Consider the following 23,691-nt stretch of genomic DNA (forward strand, 5'->3'; position numbering starts at 1 on the left):
AGGATCCACTCTGCCAGACTCTCGTGAAAGTGCGTATCTATAGCACGAAATTTATTTCTCGTACCATTTATTCGCCAAAAATAGTTTTTGCGTGCATATGATACGCACTTTATGGCGTGTAATACACACGTACTCCACACCCCTAATCCTACCCAAGGGGTTTAAAAAAACAAAAAAAACTATTTTTGACGTATAAATGGCACGATAAATAAAATGTGTCTGTTTATAAACTCAACAGTCTGTAAATTCCTTCAGAAAACAGCGTGTGGCGCACTTGAGCGTCTTTTGAGATGCAAATCTAATTTGAATTACTTTCTAATGGGAGCGGCAGCGCAATACTTTGATTAAAAATATATATATATATTACCTAATAAATTATGTTTCTATTATTTTAGTTTTAATGAAAAACCAGGGGACCCCCGAGGTAATTTCTTTGGGCCTTATGGGGGTCCCTTGATGCTTATCAGAGCAAACTGAAGGAGGAGCAGAAGCGCGTCAGAGAGGAGGTGTGTGTGTGTGTGTGTGTGTGTGTGTTTATGATGAGTGTGTGTGTGTGATGATGATGATGATGTTGAAGAAGATGACGATGATGATGATGTTGTTCCTCCTCCAGAGACACAGAGAGTATCTGAAGATGCTGATGGAGCGCCGCCAGGCTCTGGGTGAGTGTCACGTGTGTGTGAGGTCAGAGGTCATGTGACATGTCTATATGTGTGTGTGTGTGTCAGGGCCTGAGTTGTGTTTTGGGGAATCCCCCTTAGGTTATTCTCATGGGAGGATTTTGTTTAATTACATTTCTCTCACCTCATGTTTGCTCTCTCGATGTGTTTTTACAGTGGGGTAATGTTGTTGTTTAGAGTTAACACAACACGAGGAAGCTCGATTTCAATCTTTACATTGAAAAAAGTAGCAAAAATAAATACAGTAGAATAAAGTGAAAAATAAAGAGAAATACAAAGTAAAGTTTTTGTGTTGATCTAACACTGGTATTCAGAAATAGAAAAAAAAAAAAAGAACACCAAGCGAAGGTCCAAAAAGGAAATGAGGCGCAGAAACCGCCAGAGCGACAGGAAGTCGTCATCAGCGCAAGACAACAAGCTCCGTCAGGGCAGAAGCACCAAAGCTCAGAGACGCAGACAGACGGGCCGGAACGAGCGGCACCAGGACTGAGGAGCGGCAGACTCGTGGAGCGACTGATGCGACACACTCATGAACTCTCGCCGCTCTGTGTGTGTGTGTGTGTGTGTGTGTGTGTGTGTGTGTTTTTACATGTTGATGCTTTAAATGGACATTAAAAAAAGAAACCTTTCATGCTACAGTGTCAAACTCTCATTCCCACATTAGGCAAGTTCACAACCATAACCATAACTGTACAATAACTAGCTATAACTGTAATAACTATAATAACTGTAGAAATACAGTTATAACTATAATACTGTAATAACTATAATACTGTAATAACTATAACAGCTGTAACGATAACTATGTAATAGCCATGACGATAACAGTATCGATAATGATAACTGTATCAATAACTATATAATAACTGATGATAACAATAACAATAACTATAATAACTAACGATACATGTAACTGTAACGATAACTAATGATAACCAGACCTGCCAAAATGTACGCATTTTGCGTAGCGGATACGCATTTTGACTTCAAAGTACGCTGGTACGATTTGTCACTCTAAACTATGCAAAAACCTGGTGACGCCCATAGACAGTATATAAACGGTGACGCCTCTGTGCACGCGCTGTCCTCAAATCAAACTACAGCAAAAGAAGAAAAGTTCGACCAATCATAGCGCTGGGTTCATTCCCCAAATAGCAAGCGGGAATGATTGACAAATGCGTAAGGCCTATCATTAAAAAGAGACTGAAAATCGACTCCAATACAGATTCCCGCTCGATCCCCCTTCCACTCCCGCGGCCGCCGTCTGACTGATTTCATAAGCGAGAACAGTACGGTTCTTCTGACTCCTGAAGGTAAACGGCCTGGGGTCGATGTGGAAAGTTGATTGTTGAGTTAACTTAATCTTATGGATTCGATGATCACACAGATCGCATGGATTATCATGGTCACTCAGAAAAGAGGAAGACATCATTCAGTCATGCAAATAATAAAATGCTCAAGTAATGCTGAACTATAAATCTTGAAATCGCTATGGTTTAGTGATTATGAAAGTGCTGTAATTTGTGGATTAGCCTACTGATAAGTGCGAGTCTGGAGAAACAGGCGTTTATTTATTCATTAATTCTCAGTGTTGAGAAACGTAGCCTTCATGTGTTACGTTATTGTGTTAATTATAACTAAAGTACCTAATTATGTTACATATTTATTTTGTATGAAATCTAGCGCGTTATTAGTTACTTATGGATTAAAAAGTAGGCTACGGTTGTATCAGTGCTGCGCGAGCTCTCACACAAACACGGACGCGCGCACACAGAGAGAGAAGATCATTGTAAAATGAAAATTGACGGGCTAAGTTTAAATTTTGTTCTTGCTTGTTTTTTTTCTGTATAATTTAAAAAATAATTTTGTATTATCCATCCCTGCTTTTAAAATTCGTTAAATGACGGACGTTTTACTGTTAACACAGCCCTCATTATATGTCGGATTCGGAACTTATACTTGATATTCTTTTTAGAGTAAGTGATTCGTTATGCTATTATTGGACTCCTGTCTATTCATGTCAACTGTTTTCTATAAATATGTTTGTATTGGCTAACATTTATTCAGCTAATGCGTGTCCTGTTTAAAATGCGCAATGTTCAAAGACAGCACGTCACAAATATAAGCCCTTTTCCCTGTGGTATTTAGTATCATATTAGGATATTAGAAAATAAAATAATTAGCTAATCTTAATTGTACACAATGTTCCTATGTTTTTATCTTTTTTTTTCTCTTTTTTTTTATTGTGTTCTAGGGGTTTCTTAATTTTAGACTAGTTGACCAGCACACATTATATGCAATGCAATTATACAATGCATGTGTGTCGTCGTCCAAACCGCCCATACAATACCGTGTTTATCCGGTATTGTAAACACAATCCGTGTTTACTGTGAACATGTAACGAAATGTAGTGAGACTATTTAGGGCTGCTTTTAGTATACTATACATTCTTTGTGTGATATCTACAGTTTCTAGTCGAATGATTTTATCTTGTTACTTCGTGTGCACCCAAAACCTTCTTTTCTGTCTTTTAAAGAAAATGAAAAGCTCGTCTTCACTGGATGATGATGATGATGATGAAGTGTCCAGCGTTATCTTAGGCCCAGGGTCCCTGACGCTTAGGAGGGAAGCGTTTAGACTGATGAGGGTGCTGTCGACGCTCACTCAATACATTACATGGGGGTTTGTAGAGGAAAGTTGAGTGTCTCTCAGAGTCAAGAACATTCAAGACCACAGAGCAAAATCCCCAGTGTTAAAATACACAGTCTATATATGTCACTATATAGCAACAGATTTAAACACTCGGTTGGTCAGATGAGAGGAAGTTAATAACCACAGGAGGAGCTGATGATGTTTAAAGGAGGAGCTGTAACTATATATAATGCAGAGGAAGACTGACAGAAACAGAAAATGGCTGATAAGTGTGATCTGTGTCTGCTGGGACTGATCATTCTCTCTTCACTTCTCACAGGTAAAGAAATCTGTATTTTCTCTAAAGACATTTAGTGGAATTAGTCTGGAAAGAGTTCATTTGAACATGCTCAGTTTATTCTTGCACACATTCACGTTGTGATCTCAGAGTTGTGTATTGATACACACAGATCATACTGTATTATTTCTGATACTGGACATCACTCAAACATCTGATGATGAAGAATTATCTTCATATTAAGAGTGTGTCAGTGATTTGAACAGCTCTCTGATAAAGACTAATAGTTTATTCTGGAGAGTGTGTTGTTTGCTTTAAGTCAGGAAAAATACTATGATTTAAAACTTCTGCTTTTTATGCTGGTGTGTTTTATGTTTCATTTATTAATATATATCATAATGATCACTGAGATATACTGTGTTTCAGGAACCAGTGGAGTGGATGATCATGTGTTCATCAGTTCTGGTGAAAATGTCTCTCTGTCCTGTAATAAAACTCTTTCTGACTGCAAATCAACTACATGGGCCCACTATGGACATTTAGCAGTTGATCTGATTACTGGAGGGATAAAGAATAACGACACAGAGAGACATGAGAGACTGAGTCTGGAGTCTGACTGCTCTCTGAACATCAAGAACGTCACAGGAGAAGATTATGGATATTACAGCTGTGAACAATATGTGAATGGAGAACGACAAGGACCTGATGCTGATGTTTATCTGCATGTTCTTCATGGTAAGTTTATTATTATGTGGTCAATTTAAAAAGGGCAGATTCTCCCTTTAAACTCAGATGATGATTGAAGAGTCTGTGATTTGTGTCTTGTGTTCAGTTTCAGTGTCTCCATCATCATCATCATCATCTTCATCATCATCTTCATCTTCATCTTCATCCTCACAGACTGAGATCAGTCCAGGCCGCTCTGTGACTCTCTCTTGTCAGTTGTATTCAGATTATGGATTCTCAGATACTGTATTCTCGTGTGATGATTTGGTCCGTTCTGAGGGATTAGAGCTGTTGTGGGTGAATCAGGCTGGTGTTGATCTGAAGACAGACTCCAGATATCAGATATTATCATCATCATCAGATCAAGATCACTGTATCCTCACTCTGACTACAACACTCCTGAATGAAGATGACAACAGAGAGTGGAGATGTCAGCTTACTTGCAGAGATCAACTCGAGACCTCAGTCAGATTCACTGTCAAGTATTCAGGTGAGAAAACACTCTTTTCTGACAGAAAACTTCCACAGATTGGCTCTACTCTTTCTGATGGCTTCATACGTTTTGGAGTTGTAAAATATTAGTGGTCAAAGTCATAAACTGCATAACAATCCTTTTCCGATATGAAAATATGATGTTAAATAAATAATAAATAGATTTATTTTTGGTCAATGGCGATAGTCATTCTCCTCCTGACAGCTTGAGAGTGAAGTAAGAAGATAATAGATGACAGACTCGTGCACATATTCATCATTTCTGTGATGTGAAGCTCCAGTATTATGTGATGATGATGTTGTGTATATGTGGCATTATGTGTTGAACTGAACTAACAGACGTGATCCACAGATCCAGCTGATACAGCATCAGAAACTGAAGTCTGTGTGACTGCTGGATCATTATACAGAGGTACGACACGTTCATTTATACTGACAGCTTTATAACATTAAACTATCAGTCAGTCTGTAAATGCTTCATCAATAACTGTTGATAGTTGAATACCCTTGACTTCAGTCATGTACAGTTTCTCTTCTTCCTCTCATGTTTCCTGCAGTGATTGTGAGTATTGTTGGGATCGCAGTGTTTGCTGCTCCTACTGTGATTCTTCTTCAGATCATCTGTGCAAGAAGAGCTGGTGAGTTTTGAGCCGCACACAATCTGATGATTCACACTCATTTGATCTGGAACAATCTGCAATCATGATAAAAACACATACGAGAGGTCAGTCAATGCTTTTATTTTGCAGGGAGGAAGGACTCGAAGCACCCAGAGGAAATAGAGATGCCGACAATATTAGAATAAAATACTGATGAGTTTAGAGCCAATCTGCAGCAATATTTACAAAAGCAAAAACTTACAGAGGATTGTTCATTGTTTTATTTTCTTCTTCTCAGAAAACAGAGAAAAAACTCTTATAGTGACATAATCAAGTTTAGATTAAAATAATTAGGGTTTTTTTACATATAAAAAGCCAGATTTATTTTAATTTATATGGATTTTATGGATATATTTTCCTACAGTGTTGAAAGTCATTCTCTTGCGCTTCATATGTAAACTGCTTTAAATATAATATTAATACAGTAATGGACAGACTCAGACTGTATAATCTCTCTCTGTTCTGTGTGATGGAGCTGATTTGAGGATTCTTGGATCTTGTCTGTTCATTCCTGTTTTTAGCATCTTTTTTCATTTTGAATGATTGCTATAATTTTCTTAATAAACCTCTGCAGTTGTGTTTAATAAGTCTCCTTTCCTGAGATGTTTGTTCCCCTTCATGAGCTCGTAATGTATCGTAATACAGGATAGTAAGTGTGAGTATTAATGGGTCGAGTGTTGATGAAATATATGTGTTTTCAGCCGTTTCTTGAAGATGGCTAAAGCCTCATCAGCTCAGGTTGAGTTCGGCAGGTCGTTCCTCCAGCAGGATCAGTCCAGGTGAAGGTCTGTGAAAGTGATTCTGTGTCTCTTTGAGATGATGCACCACAAGACACCGTTCACTTGCAGAACACAAGCTTCTGGAGACACATCGGTCTGGAGTAGTGAGTTTAGGTGTAGAGGAGCAGAGCCAGTGGTTGATCTGTAGGAAAACATCAGACCTTGAATCTGAAACTGTGTTCAGAGCAGATGTGTGTTGTGCGGTTCACAATACGCATGTAAAGCAACACTTCACTGTGGCATCGTGTCTCTATACAGCAACTCTAGCAGGATTTAATCACTCGGTTGATCAGAACAGAGGAAGTTAATAACCACAGGAGGAGCTGATGATGTTTAAAGGAGGAGCTGTAACTATATGTAATGAAGAGAAACAGAAGATGTCTGATAAGTGTGATCTGTGTCTGCTGGGACTGATCATTCTCTCTTCACTTCTCTCTGTCAAGGTTCTCCTCTGACCGTTCTGTCAGTCGTGTCATTGTTCAGTGTCTCTTTGTTTGTGTTGTGTTTGAGCACACGGCTCTGTCTCTGGTTGTGTTGGTGTGATCCTCTGGTCCCGCCTCCTTGTTTCCCGTTGCCACGCCCCCTTGTTTAGTCCTCGTTAAGTCCTCGTTTGTCTGAGTGTGCTCTCCTGTTCCTCATGTGCTCTGCTCTCTTTATAATGTGCTTCTTGTGCTACGCTACTGTTGTTGCTAATAGTCTGTTGTTCTTGTTAAAGGAACACGCCGGCTTTTTGGGACTTTAGCTTATTCACCGTATCCCCCAGAGTTAGATGAGTCCATACACACCCTTCTCATCTCCGTGCGTGCCGTAACTCTGTCTGACGCACCCACCGCTAGCTTAGCACAAAGACTGGAGGTAAACGGCTCCAGCTAGCATACTGCTACCAATACGTGACAAAATAACGCCAACATTTTCCTATTTACATGCTGTGATTTGTATAGTCAATAAAAAAAGTGAAGCTGTACAAACAGAAACACAAAAGGTCACTCGCATAGAAGTGAAGATATACTGGAGATTAACAGATGAGTCACGAGATGACAGTCAGGTTGAGGTTATTAATCTAATATGCAAATATGCTCCTGTCCATCTGAAGAGAAAATTCCCTACAAACCCTGAATTAATTCCTATAGAAGAAGCAAAGTCTATAATAATCAGGGTCATGCAGAAACTTGCAAAAGAGAGGATGTGTGTAATGCAGTGAGAAAAGTAATTCATGATCAAGTTCACTGCAACATTTGTCTTAAAAAAACGTCATCTTGTAAGAATAATTGTTTGAAATTCTATATCGTATCCCTGTTAAAAGAGTTAGATTAGTATTATCAGCATACGTTCTTAAGAAAACTGCGCATAATACACAAGTGAGACAGACTGGTGCAAATATTACAGATAGGTCGTTGTCTTTCCTCCAAAGCCACGCTGGTGGAGTTTTTCTCCCCGTAAATAAATGCTCATTTTCAGACCACAATTTAATAAATTGAGCTGTCTGATCCTTGCTCCCTGAAACAATTATTAAACTAATATTAGAAAAAAATCTGCCTCAAACCACCTGAAAAATTTTATAAGAAAGAAAAACTTGTGGCTTTTAACTGTGGTTTTGCTAGCTATTTGAGTAAATGAAAACATAATACTTACATTTAAATGTGAATTTGCCGTCCACCACCGAACTCTCGGCCGCAATCTTTTAAAATAAAAAGGCGCGCAATGACTTCTGGGGTAGGATAGGCCGCTAAGGATCCATTAATGTATCCTTCCTTTCACGGGGAAACGAAGGGTGCTTCTCAATATCCCTCCTCGTCTCCGAAGGGTTCATTTGGCGTCGCTTTTGAATCAGGGTAGCCTTCGTCGCGCCGCGATGACGCAACCGGCCTTCAAATAAGGCCTTCACACTGGGACACAGCTACCTTACATATACCTAAACCTACCCATCTCCACCCCCTGATCCCTAAACCCACCCCTAAACCTACCAATCTCCACCCCCTGATCCCTAAACCCACCCCTAAACCTACCCATCTCCACCCCCTGATCCCTAAACCCACCCCTAACCCTAACCCATCTCCACCCCCTGATCCCTAAACCCACCCCTAAACCTACCCATCTCCACCCCCTGATCCCTAAACCCACCCCTAAACCTACCCATCTCCACCCCCTGATCCCTAAACCCACCCCTAAACCTACCCATCTCCACCCCCTGATCCCTAGACCCACCCCTAAACCTACCAATCTCCACCCCCTGATCCCTAAACCCACCCCTAAACCTACCCATCTCCACCCCCTGATCCCTAGACCCACCCCTAAACCTACCCATCTCCACCCCCTGATCCCTAGACCCACCCCTAAACCTACCAATCTCCACCCCCTGATCCCTAAACCCACCACTAAACCTACCCATCTCCACCCCCTGATCCCTAAACCCACCCCTAAACCTACCCATCTCCACCCCCTGATCCCTAAACCCACCCCTAAACCTACCCATCTCCACCCCCTGATCCCTAGACCCACCCCTAAACCTACCCATCTCCACCCCCTGATCCCTAAACCCACCACTAAACCTACCAATCTCCACCCCCTGATCCCTAAACCCACCCCTAAACCTACCAATCTCCACCCCTTAGATCTGGATCCAACTCCGCCCCTTGGATCTCGTGTACTGCAGTGAGGTGCTACTGGCAGCCTTTTTTAAACTGGAGCAGCACTTACTCGTGGTAGGAAGAAAATGCATGATTTGATTTGTTAAACATGAAAAGGACTTATCCGTCTGGCATGGCCGCCTGCTCTAACGTTAATCTAGATAAATGTGCGCTATTATTAGGTGCATATCCAAGTGTTTGAGCGGAGTGTGGAGCGTGCACTGCATGACATGGAGGCGCTGACGCGATTACTTGCATTCTCCCATTAACAGTGGAAACAACTCAAAATACTCCATAATTTCTGATCAAACAGAAAAGAATAATACATCATTCGACTACCTTTATTAAGGCCGATTGCGTCAACGGCACGACGAAGAATGTCCCAATTCAAAGGGTGCTTCTCATTTCTTATTTGTGCATCCTCGTTTCCTTTCCTCGCTTCCTTTCCTCGCGTCTCAGCTCCTCCCTCCTCAGCTCCACCCCTGTAGGATGCGAGGGAAAGAAAATGAGGACGGAGGAATCGAAGGAAAGCTTATTTATACATTGGAATACTTGATCACTCGAGCGTCACTTCACAGCGTCATCAACTGCGCTCAAAGGATCTGCCCTTATGTTGTTAAAGTTTGGTTATTTAAGAAATTCATAATAAATAATAATAAAGCAAGAGGCCATGTTGAAATATGTGAGGTGTGGTTTCTATAAACTGCAAAGGTAAAGTATAAATTTAAATGATTGTGACCGATGTGATGGGGGAGGAGAATTTATACGTGCGTCACGTTTAGTCGATAAAACTCTTCGAAGTTTTTCGAAGCTCGAAGGCTACCCTGATTCAAAAACGACGCCAAATGCACCCTTCGGTTCCCCGTGAAAGGAAGGATACACCGAATGACAATGAACATGACAAACACAAGACTACATATAAGATTCATAAACGAGACGCACATGCCGCTGATCTGATTGCTCGTCAGCACAGCTGACGCTGATAGGCAATCAGACCAGAACAGTACACACAGAATGAACAGACAAACCTGTGAACCGTGACAGTATTTATATTTATAGTTATATGCTGGGAGCTCATCATTCATGTGAGAGGTCTCCTATTCAGAGAATAATTATGTCCTGTCCTGTAATAAGGTCCTGTGTCCTGAATGTTCAAGGGCAAAGCTTTTGCACTACCCTGCTAAGTTTTTGCACTTCAGTTACTGTGTAGAAGATAATGTTCACAGAATGAAATGTGACATTAGAAGTGAGTTGAGCAGTCTTATTTTCCTCATTTTTTGTAATGCCTTTGAATAAGATGGGGGACATGAATCGCAATATATCGCAGAATCGAATCGCAATATTTGCTGTATCGAAATATGTTTAGAATCGCAATAATATTGAATCGTGGCCCAAATATGGTATCATATTCACACCTCAATGCTATCGAATCGTCACATTTTTGCCAATTCTCACCCCTATTGGAAAGTAAAGAACCACATCAAAATAATTAAAATCTTATCAAATTAAATTATTATTTAAAAATAAATACTTGTAACAAAGTAAAAAAAACAAAACAAAAAAAAAAACGCTGGAAATGTTTTAAAAGCACTACAGATGATAAAACTATGATTTATATATATAATGTTAATGTTGTTAACAATATCACCATTTGACCATGTGCTGTTCTTGTGGCGCTGAATAATGAAATGCGATGAACCAAGAGAAAGATGAAGAAAGATAAGAAGAAGGGAGGCGTGGCCAGGCGTTTTCCTGACAGTCGTAGCTAAGGTGTGCATTTTAAGTATGTTGTTGTTGTTTTTTTAATATTTATAAGTAGTCGTGTTGATTGTTTGCAATTCATGTGGAACTAAGTAAGTGCATCTTGACGTTTTGGTTACAAATCAGCTGTGAATGCCATCTCGCTTTCTCTATCTCTCTTTCTTTCTCTTTATCTCTTTCCCTTATTGTATTTCTTTGTGCTTTTACTTTATCATTTAATTATTTCTCTTTAAAAAAATATCTACAAATGGCATCAGAGTCATTAAAACAATTTAACGAATGTCTGGAAGCGGCAAACACCATGGCTGATGAGTTGGAAACCCAAAAAGGAAAGTTTTTCATCCTGGCATTTACCTAAATTTAAAAGAAAATGGCTCTGCACATGCCTCCCCCAAATATATCATTTAGTGTTTAGTTTTAGACTAAAAAGAAAAGAAAGAAAGGGAACTGAAGTCTCCAATGTTTAGAGGCCAGCATGGGATCATCCTAGCACAACGTGTTTGGAAGAATCGATCTGGTCAGTAAAATATAGTCATACTGTTGTTCACAAGTGATGATGCTTTTGGTCAGCAGGAATGTTTTCTATATCATTACATGTTGTGTTTGCAGTTAAAGCTGCTGGCACTAGGGCTCTCAGAAGCTGAGGAGGGTGCAAATTAATGACATCCCACAAGAGGTCCCAAGACTTGGCCAGCTTATTGAATTGAGACATGAAGCAGAACTGTATTGATCTGACAGCAGCATCACAAACCGTAAGAGAATAACTTCATAATGCTTTGTCTGTAAATGATGGTTATATATGAATGTTTTCAAAACATGCAATGACATTAACCAATCATAACAGAGGCCGTTTTACTGTCAAGCCTTAAGAGACAACCCACTAACACCAGTCATTTCAGACAGGGTTCAGAATGAAGGATGAAAATAATCATTATTGCTAATATAGCGTATAACTGTTGAGCTAAGTGAACCTGAAGGTAGTGATGGTGAGATGATGCTGGGTGAATGACGGATAAGGATTTAAAATGTGTGGGGGGGGGGGGGGGGGAATTCAAAATGTAGGACTTTCTATTCTCATTAGAGTGTTGTGTATGTAATGCAAAGACATGTACACATTTCAAGAATGTAATTAACCATTTTTTTGGTGAATCAGATTTGGTGAATTTTTCCCCATGAAAATGTCATTCTTGGGTAACGTAATGAATTTTTTTATTATTTACATTTCTACCATTGTTGGCATATACAAATGTACTGATCTCCATAACTGGAGCTCAACAAACAATAAGTGCTCGGAAAACTACATTTTAATCACAATTAATATAATCAGTTTGGGATTTCATATAGACATGGGCTTATTTTTGGCTGCTGATAACTCAAAATTCAGAACCAAATGAAAAAGAAAAGCTGGAAAATGTTTAAAAATGATTTCCAATGAAGTAAATAAGACTTGTTGTATCATTAACTCAACAAAAAAACAGAATTGTGTAATCTAACACACAAATATGGGTTAAATTAATTGCCTGTGTCGTTGTTAGTCGGAAGGACATTCTGGAATATTTTTCAGGATTACCATAAAAACCATCCTCAGTATAATTTCTCTTTCCAACACTCAAACTTGAAAGACAAAGTAAGAGACACTGACAAGTTTTTAATGATTTAAAAATCTGTAAAAAATTACAGTAAATCTGTAAAATTATAATGCTTCATAAACAATGGCCAAGGGTATAGTCCAACACATTATACAGCTAAAACACTTAGCCTTATTGCAAATGAGCCAAGTCAAGTCACCTTCATTTATATAGCGCTTTTAACAATATAGATTGTTTCAAAGCAGCTTTACAGTGAAAATAGGAGATTACATTAACAGAGATTGTTTAGGCTTTACAGCAGCTCTAGAATAAAGTTATTGTCCAGATAAAGTTAGTTTGATTGATTCACTTCCATGCAGAGATCATTAGTCATTAACTTAGGGGCCGCTAACACGACACCGTTCTCACAGAAAACTCTTAAGTTCTTTCTGCGCAAACTTCAAAAAAGCTTCCAGAGCATTTGTAGTGTTGATAAAGGAGTCTGGATCTGATATATTTCTCGAGGCTGGAGAGAGTAAAGCAGAACGTTATAATCCATGTGTAGAAACTCCCTGAAGACAGTTAATATCTGCTTTACAGACGCTCATGTGCAAATGCAGGTTTATTTTACCAAGCTGATGCTTATAATTACTTTACAATACTTTTAAAAACTGTTTTATAATTCAGGAAACTGCTAAAATAAGGAAGGGAGACTAACAGCAATGCTCTCGTGTGCAAAAGAATATCTTATAAACTGTGTTCAGAGCAGATGTGTGTTGAGATTATTGTGTGGTTCACAATACGCATGTAAAGCAACACTTCACTGTGGCATCGTGTCTCTATACAGCAACTCTAGCAGGATTTAATCACTCGGTTGATCAGAACAGAGGAAGTTAATAACCACAGGAGGAGCTGATGATGTTAAAAGGAGGAGCTGTAACTATATGTGGTCTGCGTGAGCACTTTGCAAAACCACGTTGGAAAACCGCGCTGCTCATAGACAACTATCGCCTTACTTCCAGACAGTGACTTTTCTTAAAGGGCCAGCGTAACATTACATCAATGGATAGGAAAAGCACTAGAACACGTTATAGGTGCAGTTCACTTAACCCAAGGCTTTGATAACAGTCCAGTGATTGACTTGCCAAATTTTCCACCTGGTCACATATATAATGAAGAGAAGCAGAAGATGTCTGATAAGTGTGATCTGTGTCTGCTGGGACTGATCATTCTCTCTTCACTTCTCTCTGTCAAGGTTCTCCTCTGACCGTTCTGTCAGTCGTGTCAGTCTAATCTGTCTATTTTAGTGGTGTTTTGTTCTTCCCGCTGATCCAGAGGATCCTTGCTATTGTTTAGTATATTTTCCCCCTTAGTTTTCTCTGCTTATTCTGGAGCAATGTAGCTGTTATCTGATTGGCTTGAGTAAACGGTGGGTGGAGTCCACTTATCTGCAGTGTTGGGAGTAACGCGTTACAAAAGTAATTAATTACTGTAATGCATTGCTTTTTGCTGTAACGCGGTAATGTAAGGCATTACAGGGGGGAAAAAAGTAATATTTTACTCGGTACAAATGTCAGTAACGCGCGTTACAAGCATTGTTAGTTAACCTGGAATAAAGTGGTAGTTTTTTTTTTTCTTCATACAAATTCGCCAAAATCACCGCGAGATCAGCAGAGGAGAAACGTCCGCGCAAAATGTTTCACTTCCTGTACGTTAATCAGAGCCGAGATGAGTGAGCCTGCAGCGGATAGTACATTCTCAACAGCGAGAGAGGGAGTTTCCTGCCTACCAGTCGCAGTGGTCCAGCGCCGTTTCCATGGCAACTCTGCGCCGCGGCCGCTCCAGTGTTTGAAAGCGACATGAATGTTCAAAGTTCACGCGCACGGCCATTGATTAAACCACGTCAAAATCATGCAGCATTTACAAACATCTAGAATTAGAACATTACTTAAATAAAAATCTCATTAATATTAAATTATACATTTAAAATGATTTTGGAGATCTATGACTCGTTCATAGACCAAATGGCCTATGCCCACACTACTGCAGTCACTCACAATAATAATTAAAATAAAATAAAAATATTTGGCTTAGTTATTATTCATTAGTTATTTTTATTTTTTCTAAAGTTTAAGCCTAAAGTTTACCCCGGGCTTAAAGTAAAAAGATGTCTGTACCATGCGTCCATGCAAAGTACCATGGTAATATTTGAGGTACCATGGTTATATCTGAGGTAGTATGTACCATGGTAATATGTACGGCAGAATGTACCATGGTTATATCTGAGGTACTAGGGCATGTACCATGGTAAATCTGAGGTACCATACTATGTACCATAGTAACATACTGTACAGTATAGTACTTCAGATATTATCATGGTACCATGATAATATCTGAAGTACTATAAAATATGTACCATGGTTATATCTGAGGTACTATGGTATGTACCATGGTAGGTGCCATGGTAAATCTGAGGTACCATACTATGTACCATAGTAACATCTACAGTACCATGCAATGTACCATGGTACCATGATAATATCTGAAGTACTATATAGTACCATGGTTATATGTAAGGTACCATGGTACTACCATAGTACTACTATGGTATACCATGGTATGTACTATAGTACATCATGGTAAAATTTCTTATGGGTCCAAGCTCAGTCGGATACCACATCACCTTCTACTGGATGTGTAATGAGCTAATTGAGCATCATACGCTACATTTAGATTGCCAAATCCATATTTGCAGTTATTTTGGTGAGAGTAACTTCAAAGTAATGCAATAGTAGTGTAATGCCTTACATTTTAAATACAGTAATATTGTAATGTAACGAATTACTTTGAAATGACAGTAACAAGTAATAAATAACGCATTACAGTTTCGAAGTAACTTGCCCAACACTGCTTATCTGTGGCTTTATCTGCATGTTGACGCTAGAAGTGTTTCATAATCCACAGATGCGTGCAGCGATTTACAGATGCACAGATAGCGCTTCATAAATAAATGCCAGGCAGAGTTGTGTTCGTGACAAAACACATTTGTTTTATTTTTTTATTCATTTGTAAATCTCATTTTATTTACTTGTGAGTTTTATACATTTTTGTGAAACTTTTACATTTATTTGTGGATCTTAATCTATTTATTTGGAATAATGCAACAATCCTAATTATTTAATATTGGACATTTCAGTGAAACTGTATGTGGTGTGTGCAAACCCCGTACACGTCCATACACTTGAGATGCACAGAGATGATCAGTTACAGGACATTTCTGATTACACACACTAGATGTGTTCAGAGATTTCCAGTATACCAGCAATTGCTGATGTTGTAATGTTTAAATCCTGGTAAGCATGAGGCCAAGAAAAGTGTCAATTCTTATAGCTAGGCAGAACTGCGGATCGTAGGCCAACACACTTTCGTGTACGTGACCATTTAGTACAGTTATAGGCATCTAAAGATTTATATGCCCTCAGTTTCTCTTTACGCTCAGTTTATCAGGTCGGTGTAGAAGTCAGGCCACTCAACCGGAGGTAGCGTTAACGCTAATCCAGTCAGATCGTCCATCCATTGACTGAGCGTGTACGGGTCCGCCAATCTGGGATGTCCATTAAAATTAACTTTTGCAAATAACAATCGCAGTCCTGGACAGTGAGTGACCTTGCACATTAAGATAAAATCGAATTTCTCCAGTCATTATTAAAAAACAAGCTAACAAAACTAGCAAACTAGCGTTAGTGAAGCGGCCAGAGGGATCGTTCTGCCTCCAGCTAAGCTCCGCCCACAAAAAACGTCACCATGTTTACCAACTGAAAAGGGGTCTATAAAATGAACTAATCTCTATTTTTAAATTAAATTATTATAAATACAATATATAATCAATGAATAATAATAAATATGTTACTAAAATGTATTTAAAAAAATGAAAACATAGTTTTAACTAAATTAATATATATATATATAAAAACACCTTACATTTCCAGAGAGGTGAAGTAGTTGTTTATGCAATGATAAAAAAACAATCCAAAAAGCAAATAGTTTAAGTTGTCATAAACAAAACAATCCCAGACCCTCCCAGTGATAAACCACAGTGTGAAATGAATGTTCCAGAGCCTCACAGAGACGAGAGGAGTTACAGACCAGACGAGCCTCGGGGGACAATGTCACAGTAAAGCTAGTCTGCGCTCCAGAGCACACTACATCCAGAGTTTGATACTTTAATTAGATATTTTAAAATTAAAAGACTGTTTAAATCAAATCTTTAAAGTTTTATTCAAATCGTATCTTCTGTTTATCTTCTTAGAAGACTTCTGTATGATATAAATGAATTTGCTTAAATTTAACCTAAGGTAATATTTTTACTAAACAGAGTCTGTTCAAAAACTTTAGATTAAAAAAATAAATAAAGCAAAAACTATGCTTAGGCATCTTAGATCTTATTTATACAAAAATATTTCAAACAGTATTTCTGTCCATACAACATGTAACATGTTTCGGTTTTAAGAAATCCGAGGACTCCACATTGCTCTTATTTAGACTGAGTTGTATCTTTTAGATCACCACACATTTTCAGAGACGCGATGTGCCTCTGTGGTCCATGACGCGGCATAAGTAAAGTTTGTCTTGAGCAAATATTTCATTTTACTCGTCTTAATTCAAAGCATGATCTTACTTTTTCTACGGCAGCTATGATCTATTGCACATATACATGGTAAATGGACTGCATTTATATAGCGCTTTCAACAGACCTATGGCCACCAAAGCACTTTACATATTGCCTCACATTCACCCATTCACTCACTCATTCATACACCGACGGCGGTGTCAGCCATGCAAGAAGGCGCCATCCAGCTCGTCGGGAGCAGCTGGGGTTAGGTGTCTTGCTCATAAACACCTCGACACTTGGTCAGGTGGAACCGGGGATGGAACCGACAACCTACATGAACCAGTGTGGAAACACACAGGGTGAAACCCTTTGCTGAGAATATACTATCGGTTATCTACTCAAAATACATGTAGAAGTTTAAAATGTTAGCATTTGTTGATGCGACAGGCTGTCTGTCTGTTGACCTCTGACCTCCTCGATTTTAGAGGCTTTTTTGTTAAAGACCCTACAAGTAAGTCCTTAAAGGTACACTGTGTAGGAATTTCTCCCATCTAGCGGTGAAATTGTATTTAGCATTTAAACGAATAGTGCTCTCTGGCGCTTCGCTTTTTCAAATGCGTGTTGCAACTATGATGGCCGTAATGTGCCAAGACGCTATGACAACATGTCTTCCAATAGCACTTCATCGAGTGTTTTACTGTTATGCTGCCTATATAATGATTTACACAACAATCTTGCAATTTAGACCGTAACTTTGACTTACCTGTCGAGAAGAAAGCAGGCAACTTCAGCGTCCCTTGCAAAGTCTTTCTCATTCATTAGTTCTTTCTAGTCAGAATGTGAGTCTGATCTGCTCCATTGGGCTGTGATTATGGGGCGTGTTTCAACCGAACCAGGAAAGAAAATTCCTCTGCACTCAATTGGATAGACCTACAACCAATCAGAGCAACGGAGTAAGTGACGTATGTTTTTCATTCATCTTTTAAACAGTGGCGTGGCGTGGGGAAAATTTCTGAGGAAGCCAATTAAGACACAACCTCTAAGCTGTGTGTTTTAAGGGGTGGGGGCAGAAAATCATACGTTACCATTTATATGTTGCTATTTGGATGAACTATTAGAGCGCCCAGCATCATCTTACCGGGACTTACGCTTGTTTCAATCCAACACTTTGAGCACGTAGATACCTAAAATATGTTGCGCATACAGCTCAACTAACGCGATTGTTATAAAGGTGTTTGAACAACAAAACACATCCTCTTGCACATATTTGACAATCGGAATATCAGATATATCCTGCTATAGCTAATAAATTTGTGAAATTTTTAATAAAAAAAAGAAATAAAAGCTGATCATTCAGCGCTATTGTGCCTGCGGTGTGACAAGCAATGAAAGACGCGTCTCCATGGGAACCATAAAGTGATACTACGATCAATAACGGTCGCCTTGAAAAACTTACGTGTGAAAAGTTTGTAAGGCTTACATTTAAATGTGTCTTTGTTTTGTTTTGAGTGTATGGTCAATAAATAAAGGAATTAAAAAGATGGGCACAAAACCACAAATCTTCCGCTATTTCATTCATTCATTCATTGACGATGGTAACGTGATGTGATTGGCCTGATGCCAACAAGTTCATGGCTTCCCTTGACACTGTCCTGACCAATCACAGGGGAGCAGTGTCGTGACAATAGCGTCACCTGATTGGTTAATCATTCTTTTTTTTTTCTATCAAGGGATGCCAACTCAGCCTGGCCTCCTCACAGACACAGGGTGCAGTACCATGTTTTCAACGCTCATTCACCATGTCACTTTTATAGGGGCGCTGTTTTACACATCATAAAACACTCAGTAATGAATGAAGAGAGACGATGAGGAGATGACAGAAGGATTACGTAAACTGTGAAAACAAAAGTGTTTATTAAATGACGATTATATTCTGAAAAAGTGAGGAAGCCTGGCTTCCCTTGGCCTCCGCAAGAAAACACCACTGCTTTTAAAATGAATGCGCTGTCGATATCTTCTATAACAGACGCGATGGCGGAATCTACACATGATGTTTCGTAAACAAAGTTCGGGAGGAGCACGTTCAAATAATCAATCCAATCAACTTGTCATCAAACAATTACCAGGTCTACCCTATCAGCATGAGAGGAAGCTTATATTTATTCACTCTGTCAACTCAGCTAACATTCCTTGACAGTTTTCAGCATCCCTCCACTCACTCTCGGCCTGTTCTGTAGGGAGTAGGCCTACTCTGGGTTTGGGCCGAATACCGAGCCCGGAGTCTCTCCTCAGACAACGTGTACGCCAAATATGCATTTATTCTATCTGACTTATTTGTAAGTGTGAACACGTGAAATCTCAATTCTCCAGCGGCAGTCATCTTTGTTGTAAACGAATTCAACCCAGGCACTCGTTGGTGACGTGGATGATTACGTTACTGCTGATCATCTGTCCATCATCGTATAAAGCCCGCCCTCACAATTTGATTGGTCCGAACAGTTTTTGTTCGGGCATAATAGCTCCACAACGGATCAAGTCCAGACCGAACTTCCCGACCTAAAAATTTTGTGGGCGGGGTTAAGTTCGGCTGGCATCCAGGCTAGCTCTTTCCACCTCACGTTTCCTTTTAAATACATTTTTTGCTTTTTGGCTAGGAGGATTCCTTCTCCTGTGGCTTTCAGATGTGCCGGGGCAGTGACAAGCGCTCACTGATCTCCGTGTCCGCTTCAGCTGGTTTCAGTCAGCCGGCTCTGAACGAACACGCGTTGATGAAGCGTGTTGAGGTAGGCTAGTGCTTTTTGTACCTTTCTGGTATTATAGTTTTTCAAGATGGCGGAACGACATGGAAGCCTCATGGACTTACCCGTCCCATGTAAATAAAGATAAGAAATTCTTCGCTTACAAGGATAAGTCAGATCATTGGCATAGGTCATTTTACACCAATGAGGACATATTTATGAATAAAGACATGATTTTAGCTAATAAAATACATTTAAAAAAAACTACTGTACCTTTAATTTCAGATGTTTAAATTACCATTGGTACAAAATACCATTTTTCAACCGAGTGAATCTACACATGAGAGGCCTTCAGAAGTCATAACTTCAGGGGTCAACGGTTTAGGTCAGTTGATGAAAACACTGTATTCTCCTACTTAGTATGTGTGTAAATAGTTGTATTTAAATCTTTGGGTGTATTTTTACACGCCAACATATTTTGTCACACCGTAGTGATGCAAACTTCCACACTCTTGTAAAGCCTAGGGACTAACTTTAAAACATCATCTTTACACAGGAATCACATGTGTCCAAAACATCCGTGTAAGATTCAAAAGACCAAATCACTGAGAAAAGAGGGTTGAAGTGCCGTTTATAATAAATACACAAAAGTTCACAAATGATGGTTTTATTACTCCACTAGATTTAATCGTCTTGTCCAGACAGCAGACGACACTGTTTCACATTTTGTATGTTGGACTGTATGTGTTTTAGGTGAAGACGTTCTTTGAGAGCTGTCAACATTCAGTGTTTATAGGAATAAATGAAATTAAGAATTTAAGTGATAGTCTTTGTTTGACTAAATTGATACTTCATTTTAGTGCAACTTTCCCTCTATCTATGATGTGGAATCACACAAAGTATTAACACGAAAAGTAAGTGCTGTTTTACACTTAAACTATTACAACAGAATCACATCTGACTATTGCCCTGAGAGAGGCATATTCATTAGAGCTTGAGGCTGTTAAAGGTCCACACTAACTGCACCCTGCAGATAAAATTGCACAAAAGTAAATTCTAGAGGTCAAACTCGCTAAAAAGTAATTACAGCATGAGCCATTTAAAACAAATACAGAAAAGCCACTTGTGATCAGTTTAGAATGTTTGTAATTGATATTGTACATTCTAGTCGATTACGCTGTTTACATCTTGTTTCTTTTTGTTTTTGTACAGTTTGCAAAAAGTATATAGTTTTAGAGCGTGGTCAAACATGTTCATATAGGAATTTATGAAAAACATGAACAAATATTGCACAAAGAGAATTAAATGACGGTCCTTCTACATGAGAGTGTTTAAGACTAAACAAACCATATTTCTTTTAGAACATCTTTCTGCTATGTCTACGAAACATCGACGTGAAAGATGAGTATTGCTGTTTTTCTGTTACCTATAAAACTATTACACTTCAAACTCGTCTAACTATTATACTTAAAGATGTGTATTTCGCAGCGCAGTCATAGATACACAGTTATTTTGTGTATGTCACTAAACAACAGTTAAGCTAATGAATCACAGTTGATAAAAGGTATTTTTATGTGAAAGGTAGGATGATTAATTTTTTATTCACAAAATGAACACAAAACACAAAAGAAAAACAAAAACACGCGCTCAAAACTCGAGCTCTCACACACGCTCCACAAACGCCCACGCATGCGCAGAGAGAGAGAGAGAGAGAGAGAGAGAGAGAGAGAGAGTGTAGAGAGTAAGAGGAAAGAGGAGGTAAAGAGAGAGAGAGACAGAGACTGTGTGTAGAGAGTAAGAGCAAAGAGGAGGTAAAGAGAGAGAGAGAGAGTGTGTGTAGAGATAGAGAGTAGAGAGTAAGAGGAAAGAGGAGGTAAAGAGAGAGAGAGAGTGAGAGTGTAGAGAGTAAATCTGTATTTACTGCTGGATCACTTTTGGCTGTATAATATTCTCCACTGCATGCTTATGCTTCTCTGTAATGGACAGTCTGTATTAATATTTGTGGGCATAATTGTCGGTGGTGGTAGTTATGTTTGAGGCCTATAATAAAATTTTACCTCATAGTAGCGTGTGTGTGTGTGTGTGTGTGTGTGTGTGTAGCAGAGACAGCGCGCATCAGAGAGAGCTTACAGTGATATTGATGTTGGTCTCGGGTCAGGGTCGAGCTGATAAATTGCAGACATTGTCGGGCTGGGGCCGGGTTAGGGCTTGAGAAAACTGCGCGAGTTGGATTGAGTTTGTGTGAGTGTGTGGGGGATCACCCCTTCATTTGTGTGTATGTATGACACATTGTGTTGGATCTATTGATTTTTTTTTTTTGACAAAAAAATTAATAAAAATGCTCTGAATTACAGTTTTTCTCATTCATTCATTCCTATGGGTGCCCATTTCTGTCCACGAAGGTGAGATTAAGGAGTTTTTGTTTTTTTTTGTTTTACCGACTTAACATTGTAGAATCGAGTCAATTTTTCTTGTGTGTGTTCAGCTGGCAAACTTAGGAAAAGTAGCCAAGTCTTGTACCGCTCAGATTAAGGAAATTTATTTTTTAAAAATAAATAATAATTACTTTGCCCACATTTGTCCCCAATACGGTTTTAATTGGACATTTCAGTGAAACTTAAGGTGTGTGAAAATCCCGTACACGTACATACACTTGAGATGCACAGAGATGATCAGATACAGGACATTTCTGATTACACACACTAGATGTGTCCAGAGATTTCCAGTATACCAGCAATTGCTGATGTTGTAATGTTTAAATCCTGGTAAGCATGAGGCCAAGAAAATTGTCAAATCTTATAGATTTATTAAAATCCTAAAGCAATCCAACAGTGCCAGATGTTACATAATGGTCAGCATGTACAACACACTTCAACTCTTACTCTACACCTTTTATAGGTGACAACATGTGGACTACAGCGCCATCTCCTGACTAATACACAAACACTACATTCCCCCATTACTTAAAGGATTAGTTCACATCAAAATGAAAATGTCCTGATAATTTACTCACCCCAGTGCCATCCAAGATGTTCATGTCTTTCTTTCTTCAGTGGAAAAGAAATTAAGTTTTTTGAGGAAAACATTTCAGGATTTTTCTCCACTCAATGGACTTCAACGGTCACCAAATTGTTGAAGTCCAAATCAATGCAGTTTCAAAGGGCTCTGCACGATCCCAGCTGAGGAATAGGGTCTTATCTAGCGAAACGATCACTCATTTTCTAAAACAAATAAAAATGTATATACTTTTTAACCACAATTGTTTGTCTTGTGCTGGTCTGCGCCGCGCCAGGCATTACGTAATCACGTTGGAAAGGTCACGCTGGACGTAGGCGGAAGTACCGCCCCATTGTTTACAAGCGTGGAGAATACTTAGCGGGCGTAACCCTCGGTTTGGGACGGGACTGGAGTATTTTGCACCGTACTCCCGCGCACAAGCAGAAATGTAGAGAGATTGTGATTTGCAGTGACTGATCCGCGGCTGTACCACAAACACAGTCTCACTATTTTTATTTCAAATCCAGAAGTTATCAGCAACTTTTATTAAAAAAAAGTTTTTGTCAGCATTGCGATTCTCTTTGTACACATACACTCTTCGGGAAACATGCCGAAGCGCTGTGCGTATGGATTGTGCAAATCTGATACCCGGTACCCTTAAAGTTTGGACGGGGTGGTGGATTTTGTTCCCTTCCCGAAACCTAAAACCCAAGGGGAGAAATGCCGGGCGTCATCTTCATTTATATAGCGCTTTTAACAATGTAGATTGTTCCAAAGCAGCTTTACATTGATAATAGGAAATTTAAAGTAAAGTGTTTTAGCTTTATAGCAGCTCTAGAATAAAGTTATTGTCCAGCTCGTGGATCAAGCAGTGTGATTAAAGGCAAGACGGAGGCTCACTGACATAACTTACTTCAAAATATATTTCAGCATTTTGTTAATCGACGGCCTAGTACCCCAATCCGATCGCGACTCTCCCGGTGTTAGTTCTAGTAAAAGTAAAAGGTATTTAGTAAAAGGAGGGAACATCAGGGGGCTTGCCGGAGATCTCCAAGGAAAAGGTTGGTATGCAAACTTAATCAGTTCATAACAGTAGTCACTAATGTGACCCACGACGTGTGAG

The 23,691-nt window shown here is 39.2% G+C and overlaps 1 protein-coding gene across 1 annotated transcript in view; it reads left to right on the forward strand.

The window, feature by feature from the left end:
- Positions 1-621: 621 nt before the first annotated feature.
- LOC311089369 (uncharacterized protein) overlaps positions 622-23,691 on the forward strand; it is a 113,762-nt gene continuing 90,692 nt past the window's right edge. The window contains exons 1-4 of the mRNA XM_084124013.1: positions 622-662; positions 3,217-3,651; positions 4,036-4,344; positions 4,442-4,825. Of these exons, the coding sequence (XP_083980139.1) occupies positions 3,591-3,651; positions 4,036-4,344; positions 4,442-4,825 (754 nt within the window). The 5' untranslated portion in view covers positions 622-662; positions 3,217-3,590. The remainder of the gene's footprint in view (positions 663-3,216; positions 3,652-4,035; positions 4,345-4,441; positions 4,826-23,691) is intronic.

The sequence above is a fragment of the Abramis brama genome (assembly GCF_963993115.1).
Source record: "Abramis brama genome assembly, chromosome: 1".
Lineage (NCBI taxonomy): Eukaryota > Metazoa > Chordata > Actinopteri > Cypriniformes > Leuciscidae > Abramis > Abramis brama.